Here is a 13,816-nt window from a genome sequence, read left to right on the forward strand (position 1 = left end):
ACTTCTTCCCAGCAACCATCACGGTCTCGTACACTTCACAACACAAACTTCAGCAACTATGAGCTTCTATGGACTGTGTCTTTGGTTGGACTACAGATTTCGGTTTTGCACTGTAATGGTTACCTAAAATTACGGTTATTCATTTCATTTGTTCTGTTGTCATAACCTACATAGATTAAAAACTCTTGACTCTTCTTTCAGCAGGTCATCCTCAGCCTCCTCTGGAGAAGAAGGGATGTGGGGTGGGGGGCTGGACAGGGACTGGAAAAGAGATGGGATAAGGCAAAGCTTTGCAAGTGGTAGCTCAATACAGGTTTGGGGGGGGGGGGGTGATTAACAGATGGGTGAAATAACATTGTCAAGTATTGTAGCGGAGTATGCAGCATTCTTCTGGTCAAGGAGTTATTTTCCTGCTTCTGTATTTCTTATACTAGTTTGATATAGTGTATTATTGTCACATGTATCAATGTACAATGTAAAGCTTTTTGTTGTCTGCTATCCAGTCAGTGAAAATACTAAATCAAGCCGTCCACAGTGTTGTTACAGGATAAAGGGTATAATGTTTAGTGCAAGATAAAGTCCAATAAGGTCCAATTAAAGGTAATTTGAAGGTCTCCAATGAGGTAGATGGGAGGTCAGGACTGCTCTCTAGCTGGCAAGAGGACAGTTCAGGTACCTGTTAACAGCTGGCAAGAAACTGTCCCTGAATCTGGAGATACATGTTTTCAAACTTCTCTACCACTTGCCTGATGGGAGAGGAAACATACAAAATGTTTTGCCGGTTAAATTCATGACACAATGTATTTTAAATATACAGTAAAAGTGTGATTAGTCGTTGAATTGCACCCCTTCTCACCCACCTCGCTCATAAATGCTCTCATCCATGATAGAACCATTGCAGCACAGATCCTGCCGCCATTCAGTATTTACTTCAGACTTCAGAGATACAGCGTGGAAATGGGCCCTTCGGCCCACCAGGTCTGCACCGACCAACGATCACCCGTACTTTAGCACTTTCCTACATGCTCGGGACAATTTACAATTTTAATCAAAGCAAATTAACCTACAAACCTGTATGTCTTTAGAGTGTGGGAGAAAAGCAGAGCACCTGGTGAAAACCATCCTACCAACAACTAGAGAGCAGTCCTGAACTACTATCTACCTCATTGGAGACCCACGGACTATCTTTGATTGGACATTACTGGACTTGATCTTGCACTAAACGGTTTTCACGTTAGTCCCTTTATCATGCACCTGTACACTGTGGATGGTTGACTGTAATCATGTACTGGTCTTTCCACTGACTGGTTATCATGCAACCAAAGTTTTTCACTCTACCTTGGTACACGTGACAATAACTAAACTCTAACTCAAACCTGTGCGATCACAGGTAGAACGTACGAACTCCGTACAGACCGCCATAACAGTCAACAACATCTGCAACGAGAAAAAACAACCCAGTTAATTCCATTTCTCAGAACTTTCCCTGTGACCCTGCTGTGATGAATTTGGAACTCAAAGTGATAGTATTCGAGTTTACTGGATGCATGGTGTCATGTGAATGTGGTGAGCATCATCTGTGCAGTGTTATGCCAATCTGGGTGCTCCAGTTACAGTCCGGGGATCATGACAGAAGCCTCCTCGTGGCGATCCCCGGAAACGATGACACGATGCACTCTGTGACGTATCGGGCGACCAATTCGGTCAACATGTTGGACAATGACAGAAGCCAACAGCGAGCTATACGTCATCCGACACACGAGCGAACGAGTTATCATCCACCCCATGGCAACGTATCTGGTGCATTTCTAAAAGAAGAATAACATCGGACAAAGGAGCAAATATATTCAAAAGAGGTAAAATATAATGGGAAATGTAATGGCCAAACTTCTTGGGGTCCTGCAACTGGACTATATCGTATTGTACAGATGAATACTGCCCTCCAGTGATGAGAGACATTAAGTGCAAGACATTCAAACAGAACAAAGGGTTCACTGCAGGTGTTGACTTGAGCAGGTGCTTTTTCGTTCTGTTTTATAGATGTATCCCATATCTCAAGTCAAGAGTCAAGAGAGTTTATTGTTATGTGCCCCAGATAGGACAATGACATTCTTACTTATGCTTCAGCACAACAGAATATAGTAGGCATGAATGTAGAACAGATCAGTGTGTCCATATACCATTATATAAATATACACACACATGAATAAATAAACAGATAAAGTGCAAATAAACAGATAATGGTCTGTTAATGTTCAGAGTTTTGTTTCATTTGAGTTTAAAAGCCTGATGGCTGTGGGGAAGTAGCTATTCCTGAACCTGGTTGTTGCAGTCTTCAGGCTCCTGTACCTTCTACCTGAAGGTAGCGGGGAGATGAGTGTGTGGCCAGGATGGCGTAGGTCCTTGATGATACTGCCAGCTTTTTTGAGGCAGCGACTGCGATAGATCTCCTCGATGGTAGGGAGATCAGAGCCGATGATGGACTGGGCAGTGTTTACTATTTATTGTAGTCTTTTCCGCTCCTGGATGCTCAAGTTGCCGAACCAAGCCACGATGCAACCGGTCAGCATGCCTCTACTGTGCACCTGTAGAAGTTAGAGAGAGTCCTCCTTGACACACTGACTCTCCGTAATCTTCTCAGGAAGTAGAGGCGCTGATGTGCTTTCTTTATCATTGTATCAGTGTTCTCGGACCAGGAGATCTTCAGAAACATGCGCCCAAGAATTTGAAGTTCTTGACCCTCTCCACCATCGATCCGTTGATATAAACGGAACTGTGGGTCCCCATCCTACTCCTTCCAAAGTCCACAATCAGTTCCTTGGTTTTGCTGGTGTTGAAGGCCAGGTTATTGCGCTGGCACCATTTGGTCAGTCGGTTGATCGCTCTTCTATACTCTGACTCGTCCCCATCAGTGATACGTCCCACAACAGTGGTGTCGTCTGCGAACTTGATGATGGAGTTCGCATTATGACCGGTTACGCAGTCATGAGTATAGAGTGAGTACAGCAGGGGGCTGAGCATGCAGCATTGAGGTACACCCGTGCTGATTGTTATCGAGTCTGACACATTTCCACCAATAAGAACAGCCTGTGGTCTGTGAATGAGGAAGTCGAGGATCCAATTGCAGAGGGATGCGCAGAGACCCAGATCTGAGAGCTTGGTAACCAGCTTGGAGGGGATGATTGTGTTAAATGCCGAGCTGTAATCAATGAATAGCAGCCTAACATATACGTTTTTGTTGTCCAAGTGGTCCAGAGCAGAGTGGAGAGCCAGCGAGATTGCATCCACCGTTGATCTGTTGTCGCGGTAAGCGAACTGCAGTGGGTCCAGGTTTTTGTTGAGGCATGAGTTGATTTGCGCCATAATCAACCTCTCAAAGCACTTCATCACCACAGACGTTAGTGCCACTGGTCGATAGTCATTGAGGCACGTCACCTTGCTCTTCTTGGGCACCGGTATAATTGATGCCCTTTTAAAGCAGGTGGGAACCTCAGACCTCAGAAGTGAGAGGTTGAAAATGTCCGTAAAAACTCCAGCCAGTTGGTCCGCACAGGTTTTTAGAACACGACCGGGTATACCATCAGGTCCAGGTGCTTTTCGAGGGTCCACCCCTCTGAAGGATTTTCTGACTTCGGCCTCTGTGACTGAGACTTAAATACCATCCCAGCGAACCCATTAGTGTTCTCCCTATCAAAGCGTGCGTAAAACGCATTGAGCTCGTCAGGGAGTGATGTTTTGCCGACATTCGAGCTACCTCCTGATTTCGTCTTGTAGGAGGTGATTGCATTCAGGCCCCTCCACAGCTGCCGAACATCTGTCTCATCCTCCAGCTTGGAGCAGAAGTCCCTTTTGGCCTTTTTGCCTCATGTGTTAGTATTATTTTAATGATAAATTTATTTTATATTGATATTTTATACTACGCTCAGAGGAGGTGCTGCTTCAAAAAGGCAGTCAATATCATCACAAACTCACACCACACAGGGCATGCTCAATCTCGCTGCTACTATCAGGAAGAAGGTACACGAGCCTTGTAAATTGTCCCTTGTGTATAGAATAGTGCTGGCGTACGGGGTGATCGATGGCCAGCGCAGATTCGGTAGGCCGAAAGGCCTGTTTCCACGCTACGTATCCAAAGCCTAAAGATAACTAAACACTCTTGACTTCTGATCCAAGATATTATTCTCCATTCTACACCATTCTCTTTTCCCCAAATTAGCGACCCTTCATAAACCTTGAAAAAAATTGATGAGAAACCCTGTTAATTTCCTGAAAAATCTTGTGATGATTGCTTATTCTTTTTCTACAGTTTATCAGAATAATTCTATGCATCAATTATTTGTGTAATGGGTGAGGCTATTGGTGGAAACATATTTGACTTCTCTTGGCTTTTAATAGGATGTAGATATCAGCAATGAAGATGCACCTCAATTTAGAAAATATGCCTCCTAAATATGGTTAGAAACGGGGCCCATTGGTGTTCAGGATTCAATCTGAGCGAGGAAGTCTATACATACCAATTTAATCTTTTTTTTGTTTCTCTACCAGGAGATCATGGGGCCAGCTACCTCTTTCCTGGGGAAGACCAATACACTCCCGGGCTATTGCAGGTTATCTCCCTCCAAGTGCTCTCACTGGGGTAACGGTAGACATTTCATTGACCAGGGGCACCTGCTATTCAAGGAATACCATACAGATCCCAAAAGGTTTGTTTCGTTTAGTTTAGTTATGCAGCCACGGAGGGTGCCGACCAGCGTCCCTGCACGCTTACACTATCCTACACACACTAGGAACAATTTACAATTATACCAAGCCACTTACCCTATAAACCTGTGCGTCTTTGGAGTGTGGGAGGAAACCGAAGAGATCCCGGAGAAAACCAACGCCGGTCACGGGGGAGAATTTACAAACTCCGTACAGACAGCACCCATAATCAGGATCGAACCCGGGTCTCTGGCGCTGTAAGGCAGCAACTATATCGCTGTGGCAAGGGTTTGGGAGGATCCCAAGTCATTAGCCTGATATGTTATTAACTTTAGATAGACATAAAAAGCTGGAGTAACTCAGGGAGACAGGCAGCAACTCTGGAGAGAAGGAATGGGTGACGTTTCGTGTCGACACCCTTCTTCAGACTCGACCTGAAACATCACCCATTCCTTCTATCCAGAGATTCTGCCTGTCCCTCTGAGTTACTTCAGCGTTGTGTTTATCTTCGGTTTAAACCAGCATCTGCAGTTCCTTCCTACATGCAGCATGTGACCTGCTAATCATATTAAGCACTTCTTTCTTTCTTTTTAGACATTTGCAGTATCTGTGTGTTGCAATCCTCGAGTAATAGCCACAAATGCAGTTACAATGGGATTCTGAACCCAACTATAAATGATTTTTCAAGTGAAATACTTTCATTATTAATTGATAATTGATAACTGATCTGAAGAAGCGTCCTGACCCAAAACATCACCCATCCTTTCTCTCCAGAGATGCTGCCTGACCCAGCTGAGTTATTCCAGCATTTTGTGTTTTTCATTTTTAATAGTGGCATCTATTCTGCATGTCAAGAATTGCAAATACACTCAATTCTATCCTTGCCCAAATTCCAGAAAATAACGTACAGGCACAGTTGTTGGGGAGCAATCGGAGGCAGGAACTCAAACTGATTTTTCCATCTTGAGTGCATCATTACACTCCTGCTAAAGAAAAGCTGCCTCAGAGGGAAAGTGAGTAATGGTGAAGTAAGCCCTTTGCTGCAAATGAAGCAGCCCCTCCACAGTACATCAAAAACTATTTTATCATAATGTCACATGGCTAAAAAATTACAATAAACTATATTTTATTAGTAAAAAAATGAACTTCAGATGCTGGTTTATACCAAAGATAAACACAAAATATAAGCATAAAGATGCAACGGTTGAGTTGCTACCTTACAGCGCTTACCTTACAGTATGGAGCATGCACGTTCTCCCTGTGACCACATGGGCTTTCTCCGCGTACTTCATTTCTTCCCACAATCCAAAAACAAGCCGGTTGAATGATTGGTAAGCTAGCTTTGATTGCTTTGGTAAGAATTGTAAATTGTCTCTAGTGCATTGGATAGTGCTGGTGTATGGGGTGATCGCTGGTCGTCACGGACTTGGTAGGCCGAACAGCCTGTTCCACGCCTGTTACTCGAACATTTTGTGCCTAGTCATTTTATCAGTGTTTGACATTTACCTGGATAAGAAAGGATTAAATGAAATGCAATTGTGACATTAGTATTCATACTTAAAGAAAATGAGTACAATTCTCAGCTTGGTTATTTAGACCCTGGAGAAATGGAAGTGCACATTAAATAAAGCAGCATTGGACATTACCCTGTTATTGAGTAAGGGGTGCCTGGTCACAGTGTTTGACAGCAAAAAGACAGCATAGCATTTAGAGGGTACAGTGACCCCTGAAGAAAGTAGATAAAATAGCACAGAAGCCAGATTCACAGTTGGAACATAGAGCATCAGTGACAGCATGAACATTAAGCCTGTGGAGTAGCAGATGGTCATGCCATTCTTAGCAACTAGAGTTTTGATATTCCTCACGGTGTTTGATGTGCCATTAATTGTTGTAGAGAAGCCACAAAAAACACTGCAAAGGGAATTTATCTCCAACAACTTGGAACTCAACCATCTCGCCACCAAGAGGCGTTGAGGCAACAAAAAGCAATTGGTTGTAGTCCAGACATTGTGCAGCTACATCCAGAACACGACCAAGGGCGTCACAATAGGTTTCCATTACACAACATCTTTTATTTCCCTATCAATATTTTTTGCAGCTTAATGATAGTTCTGGTCGTCCCATTGCAGGAAGCATGTGGAGGTTTTGGAAAGGGTGCAAAGGAGGTTTACCAGATGGTGCCTGGATTAGGGGTATAAAGTGCAGGATGAAATCGGACAGACTTGAATTGTTTTTTCTGGAACGCCAGAGGTTGTTGGAGACTTGATAGAAGTATATAAAATTATTAGAGGCGTAAATAGGGGGTACGGTCAGAATCTTTTTTTCCCAGGATGGAAAAATCAAACACTAGAGTTAAGGTGAGTGCAGCAATGTTTAAAGGAGATGTGCAGGGCAACTATATTTTTACACAAAGAGTTGTGAATGTCTGGGTGGTGGTTGAAACAGATACAATTGTGGCATTTAAGAGGCTTTTGGGTAGGCATCTGGATATGCAGGAAATGGAGGGATATGGATTAAGAGCAGGTAAAATAGAAAATGGTTGGGGCATCATGTTTGGCAGATATTTTGGGCTGAAGGGCCTGGTCTTGTGCAGTACAGTTTCATGTTCCAGTGCAGCCAAAAAAATAAACCAGCTGGAAGAACTCAGTGGGTCAGACAGCATCTGTGGAGGAAAATGGACATAGCCAAGATGCTCGCACAATCAGTACTTTTTCTAACATATGCAAATCACACAATTAAACCTGTTAATTTTGACTATTTTATTCATATGAGTTGTAGGTACACATGCAACTCAAATCAATGAAAAATAAATTTGAAATTATATCAATGGCAAAGAAATTAATTTAAACATCATGGTGAATCTGTATGCCATTGCACTGCTTTATGAATGATATCAAAATAACAAATGCACCAAATGTTTGTACAGGAAGGTGATTAAAAACATATGCCACTGCCTAGAAACTTCAAATACTGTAATTACATGAAAAAACATTTCTGGGTTATAGCCTTAACTTAATTCGCTTATATCAGCTTTTACAATTACTACATCATCCACAGGTCGGTCTTCACGGTTGGTCTCAACAAGTTCGATACGTTTTGTGACTGACAATCCATGGCAGACACGCCCAAAGATTGTGTGTTTGCCATCCAGCAGTGGTGTAGGTCCCAGAGTTATAAAGAACTGGCTGCCATTTGTACCTGGGCCTGCATTCGCCATGGCAAGGATCCCTGCGCCTATGAGAAGGGGAGACATGGTACGCTTAGCTGTGATTGAACTTAGAGTACAGACGGTTGAGAATGAATCGATGCAAGATTAAATCTACTAAATGAAAATATTTTACTTTCATTACTTGCGTAACTCAGTGGGACAGGCAGCATCTTTGGAGAAACCAATCGGTGACTGAAAAAGAAGTCTGGCGAAGGGTCACGACCCAAAATGTCACCTATTCCTTTTCTCCATGGATGCTGCCTGACCCGCTGGGTTACTCCAGCATTTTGTGTTTATCATCGGTGTTAACCAACATCTGCAGTTCCTTCCTACACTTTCATTACTTGTTCATTTTTATCCTTGACAAATAACAGTTATTGCATTTGAAAGAAAAAAAAATACTTTTGTGTGGTACAGTCAACAGTGAAATGAGACAAAGTCCAATCAATGCCCACTAAAAGTTGAATATGTAGGAAACTGGCATACTAAATAATATTATTAACACAGTGTAGACATTACAGCCACACCAAATCACATAATTATTAGCCATGATAATAATTAGCATTTTTAAAATATACAAATAAAAGAGCTCAGCATTAGGGGACTGCAGACTTTTACATTATTTTTTTAAATATCAGTTATTTGTGGCCTACGGTAGGTGTTTTGTCCCTGAGATTAATTATAGGCAAACTCAGCATATTTGCTGTCAAATATACCAAACCTTGCTCTGTTTTGCATTTCAAATGATAATTTTTGTCTTCCTTCTCAAAACAGGGTGGCACAGTGGCACAGCAGTACAGCTGTTGCCTCACAGCAGAGTTCCAGGATCGATTCCAATCATGGGTGCTGTCTGTGCAAATTTTGCAGGTTTTCCGTGTGACCGTGTGGGTTTCCTTCATGTCCTCTGGTTTTATCTCACATCCCAAAGACTTGCAAGTTTGAGGAAGGACATTCTTGCTATTGAGGGAGTGCAGTGTAGGTTCACGAGCTTAGTTCCTGGGATTGCGGGACTGTCATATGATGAAAGAATGGAGCGACTGGGCTTGTATTCACTGGAATTTAGAAGGATGAGAGGGAATCTTATAGAAACATATAAAATTATTAAGGGATTGGACTCACTAGTTGCAGAAAACATATTCCAGATGTTAGGAAAGTCCAGAACCAGTGGCCACAGTTTAAGAATAAGGGATAGGCCATTTAGAACTGAGATGAGGAAAAACTTTTTCACACAGAGAGTTGTGAATTTGTGAAATTCTCTGCCTCAGAAGGCAGTGGAGGCCGATTCACTGGATGCATTCAAAAGAGAGTTAGATAGAGCTCTTAGGGCTAGCAGAATCAAGGGATATTGGGAGAAGGCAGGAACAGGATGCTAATTGTGGATGATCAGCCATGATCACATTGAATGGCCGTTATGGCCCGAAGGGACAAATGGATTACTCCTGCACCTATTGTCTGTGTATCTAAGTTGTAGATTAATTAGCTTCTGTAAATTGCCCCTAATGTGTAGGATGCGAAAGCAGGATAACATAGAACTAGTGTACAGGTGATCGATGGTCAGCGTTGACCACCATTTCCATGCTGCAACTCTAAGCTCTAAACAAGCTAAAATAATGCATCCAAAGACGTCTTAAACCAAGGTAGACACAAAATGCTGGAGTAACTCAGCGGGACAGGCAGCATCTATGGAGAGAAGGAATGGATGACGTTTCGGGTCGAGACCCTTCTTCAGACCCGAAACGTCACTCATTCCTTCTCTCCAGAGATGCTGCCTATAGGTGAACTATCATTGAACAATTATATCATTATTATATTACTTAGTTTTATAATAATATCTGGACAGGACGTTAACATTGTAACGCAAATAACAACACGATGCTCAGATAATGCTAAACTAACAAAATTAACCGTTTTGTATTAGCACAATATCTAGTCAAAAACATGTCTTTTTTTTTCTCTTATCCTTTAAGATTCGTTCAACAAAAGCAAAATAATTGAAATCTCAAACCAAACAGTTAGTTTACCTGTGAATTTTAAATCCTTATGTATTTCATCCTCAAAATGTTTTCCATATATAGATGACCCTCCTCTACCTGTGTGTGCAAGCAATAAGAGTTTGTCCTGATTGAAAGTAATGATAAATGCATTTCAGTTTCTTAAAACTTTGCCACATATAAAATCATTATCTCACAATAATTAAACAAATAAAACTTTTAACTTTATAAAAATTAGAGGAAGCATAGATGTGGTAGGCAATCTAGAGTTTATTTCCCCATGGTAGGGTTGTCAAAAAAAAACAAGGGAGAAAAGGTTTAAGGTGAGTGGAAGGGGTTTTAAAGTGGTTTTGAAGAGATTTATTTTTACACAGAAAGTGGCTGATACGTGTAGCATCATGCCAGAGGAGATGGTACAGTCAGATACAATCACTACATTTAAGAGACCTTTGGACAAATACTTAAATAGATATGGCATAGATACGGACCTAACGTGGATAAATGGAGTTAATGTAGTTCGACGAAAAGGTTGATATGAAAATGGTTTGCCAAAAAAAACTTTTATGTGTTGTACAACTCTGCCTAAATTATTGCAATTTAACAAAAGATATACAAAACAGCAAGTTCCACCAAACTCCTCATAGGCAAAATGCACAGCACAATACAGTTTTACTCTGGTAATGTTGGGTGATACAATCAGTTAGACCACAAGGATTGCTAGTATGAAAATGAAAGCATCAAGTTCTGAATTATGTTCAGAGGCTGCTACCAGTGGTGGAAATGACCATTCTACCTCATTATTCCTTCAGATATTGTGGGCCATAGGGCCTGTTCTTGTGCTGTTCTGTTCTATGTTCTAACACAAATGCCTCTTGGTTTGCTGCCGAGGAGATTCCAGCACTTTCTTACCTGTTCCTGTTGGGTCTCCTCCTTGAATCACAAAACCAGTGATCACTCGGTGGAACTTTGTGTCATTGTAATAACCCCTTCGAGCCAGCTCAGCAAAGTTTCTGCAGGTTTTTGGTGCATGCTTCCAGTACAGCTCCAGCATTATGTTCCCCATACTGTTCCAAAATTGAAAATTATAACAAAATTAATTAACAGCTTATTAAGATAAAATAACAGAAAAGGTGGAAGTACTTAACTGGTTAGACAACAGTCCATGGAGAGATAATTGAGTTAATGTATCAGGTCAGTGACCGATCTGATGAAGCCATCAGCCTTAAATGTTTCCAACACTTTGTTTTTTATTTCAGATTTCCAGCAGCTGAGGATTTTATTTGTCATAAGTTGAGCAGAACTTATGTCATAAGTTAAACATTAAGCAGAAACTTTTGTTCAACATGAACACCCAAAAAAAGTAATTCTGTAAAATCAGTGCATTTTCCATGTAATAAGAAATGCACAATGTTGGGATTTAAAAAAAACTATGTTTAAAAATGTTCCTTTGAAGCACCAAACCAAGTAACTCAAAGTCAAAACGGACAGGGCAAAGGGGAGCTGAATATTTGTGGCAAGGTCTGTTACATGTATGGTGTTGACCCGTCTCTTTATCACAAAGTGGTCAAGCAGAGTCATATCTGTAAATTGACATCACGGAAAGCTTCCTGCCTGGTCTCTGCCTTGAGAAAATCTATACCGCTAACATTTATAGATAATAGGTGAAAAGAGATGCATAAAAAGCTCTCAAGCCTTTTGAGTAAGAAGGAGCTGAAGATGCTGGTTTAAACCGAAGATAGACACAAAACGCTGGAGTAACTCAGCGGGACAGGCAGGATCTCTGGAGAAGGAATGGGTGACGTTTCGGGTCCAGACCTACAGAATCCCTTGAGCACTTTGCGTTTTGCTCAAATTTCCAGCATCTGCAGGCATGAAATTTCGTTCAGACTGAAAGGTCTGAATGACAATAAAGGAAATTCAATTCAATTCAATTCCTTGTGTCTCCAAAGAAACAAAGTGGTCGGTGTGAAGGGGGGGGTGGAAATGTGAAAAGCAGTTATCATCATCACTGCTAAGTTTCTAGCCAAAAAATAATAATCTGGCAAACGAAAGGGTTGCTCAGCGCTAACATAGAAGTTGAAAAGCGATTGTTGGGTTCTCTGAAACCGTGCACCATTTACTTTTACAATGGCATGTGCGGCACTGGGGTAGCCGGGGGAAGGGTAAGTCCAATGCACACCGCTGCTTCACACGGTTATAACCCAGGACGGTCGCTCCGGCTGCAGGTTCCCGGCCTGGCGCACCCCACGACGTCCCCGTACCTACGTGGTTTCCAGTGTGAGGTTGGACGGCTGCCATGTATCCCCAGACATCCCCGACATGCCGAATCCTACTCTAGCACAGCAAGCTTGCCTCTGGTGCCACACCGAATGCGCCTCGGCTGGCAGCATAACCCGCTCACAGCGCTCCTGGTCTGATCAGAGCAGACCAAAGGAGCAGACTCTGCTCCCACACAGTCACCTCTCTCTTGGTGGTCCTCAAGGTCAGGGCGATTCTGAAGGATCTGAGGGATCCCCCGGGATCTGAGTGATACTCTAGGATCTGGGGGATCCAATGGGATCTTACTGATCCTCCAGGATCGTGTGTTCCCTCGGGATATTAGTGACCCTCCAAAATCTTCATAATCCTCCAGGATATGCGATTTCGCTGGATCCCGCAAAGTCTTAGTGATCCAATAGGATCTTAGTGATCCTCCAGGCCTTTCACCATCCTCCAAGACCTCCATGATCTTTGTGAACCTCTAAAGAGTGATCCTTCGAGGTCTTGGTGGTCCTCTAGGATGTGAGCGATCTCCGGGTTAATCCGTGACCCAATATGATCTGTCATTCAATAGGAATTTAGTAATCCCACAGGATCTCCGTGATCCTCCAGGATATTAGTGATCCAATAACACCTTAGTGATCCTCCAGGCTATTTATGATCCTCCAAGATTATCACGATCCTCCACGATCTTAAATGATGCCAGGTCGGAGAGGGGGGGGGTGTAGGGGAGGGAGTGAAGATGGGAGATAGAGGCAGATGGAAGATAAACTCTTTCCGCAGATGTCGACTGGCCTGCTGACTATATTTTCAGCTTCAACATCCACAGATGCTGACTGCCCTGCTGAAACTTTCCACCTTTACTTTTCACAGATGCTGACTGATATGCAAAAATATTCCAGCACACCATGCTTCTTTCCGCAGATGATGTCTGACCTGCTGAAACTTTCTAGCATCTTCTATTTCTCTTTCCGCATGTGCCGACTGCCCTGCTGAACATTTCCAGCTGGAACTTCCACTGATGCTGACTGCCCTGCTGAAACTTTCTAGCACGTACTCCTTCTCTTTCCACCTCCCTGGCCCTGGCCTTTTGTGAATCTCCAAGTGTGGGGGTGCCCACCATGGCGATACAGTGTGTGTGTGATTTCGCGGTGCAAATACTGACAGCAGTTTTCACAATCAATGACCTTTCTTTAACCACACTTCGAAATTAGTTTTGTTTTCCCTCCTCCAGAAAGGTTATCCGTTGCCTATGCAGAGCCCTGCGAGGGGAGGGATAGGATGGGCTGGGATTGGGGTGCGATGAGATAGGCCTGGATGGGATGGTGTGGTTTGGGATGGGATGGTGTAGTTTGGGACGGTGTAGTTTGGGATGGAATTTTGGGATGGGATGATGTAGGTTGGGATGGAATGGTTTGGGATGGGATGGTTTGGAATGGAGTAGTTTGAGATGGTGTAGTTTGGGATGATGTAGTTTGGGATGGAATGGTTTGGGATGGAATGGTTTGGAATGGAATGGTTTGGGATGGTGTAGTTTGGGATGGAGTGGTTTGGGATGGAGTGGTTTGGGATGGAGTGGTTTGGGATGGAGTGGTTTGGGATGGAATGGTTTGGGATGGAATGGTTTGGGATGGTGTAGTTTGGGATGGTGTAGTTT

At 42.8% G+C, this 13,816-nt stretch overlaps 1 protein-coding gene across 1 annotated transcript; it reads right to left on the bottom strand.

The window, feature by feature from the left end:
* Positions 1–7,445: 7,445 nt before the first annotated feature.
* Positions 7,446–12,323, bottom strand: ppil1 (peptidylprolyl isomerase (cyclophilin)-like 1). Its single transcript, XM_055654625.1, has 4 exons — positions 12,166–12,323; positions 10,810–10,964; positions 9,931–9,999; positions 7,446–7,935 (listed from the first exon to the last, which is right to left on the bottom strand). The coding sequence occupies exons 1-4, from the start codon at positions 12,288–12,290 to the stop codon at positions 7,709–7,711; spliced, it is 576 nt and encodes a 191-aa protein (XP_055510600.1). The 5' UTR covers positions 12,291–12,323; the 3' UTR covers positions 7,446–7,708.
* Between the last annotated feature and the right edge of the window lie 1,493 nt (positions 12,324–13,816).

The sequence above is a fragment of the Leucoraja erinacea genome, chromosome 24 (assembly GCF_028641065.1).
Source record: "Leucoraja erinacea ecotype New England chromosome 24, Leri_hhj_1, whole genome shotgun sequence".
In the NCBI taxonomy this organism is placed as follows: domain Eukaryota; kingdom Metazoa; phylum Chordata; class Chondrichthyes; order Rajiformes; family Rajidae; genus Leucoraja; species Leucoraja erinaceus.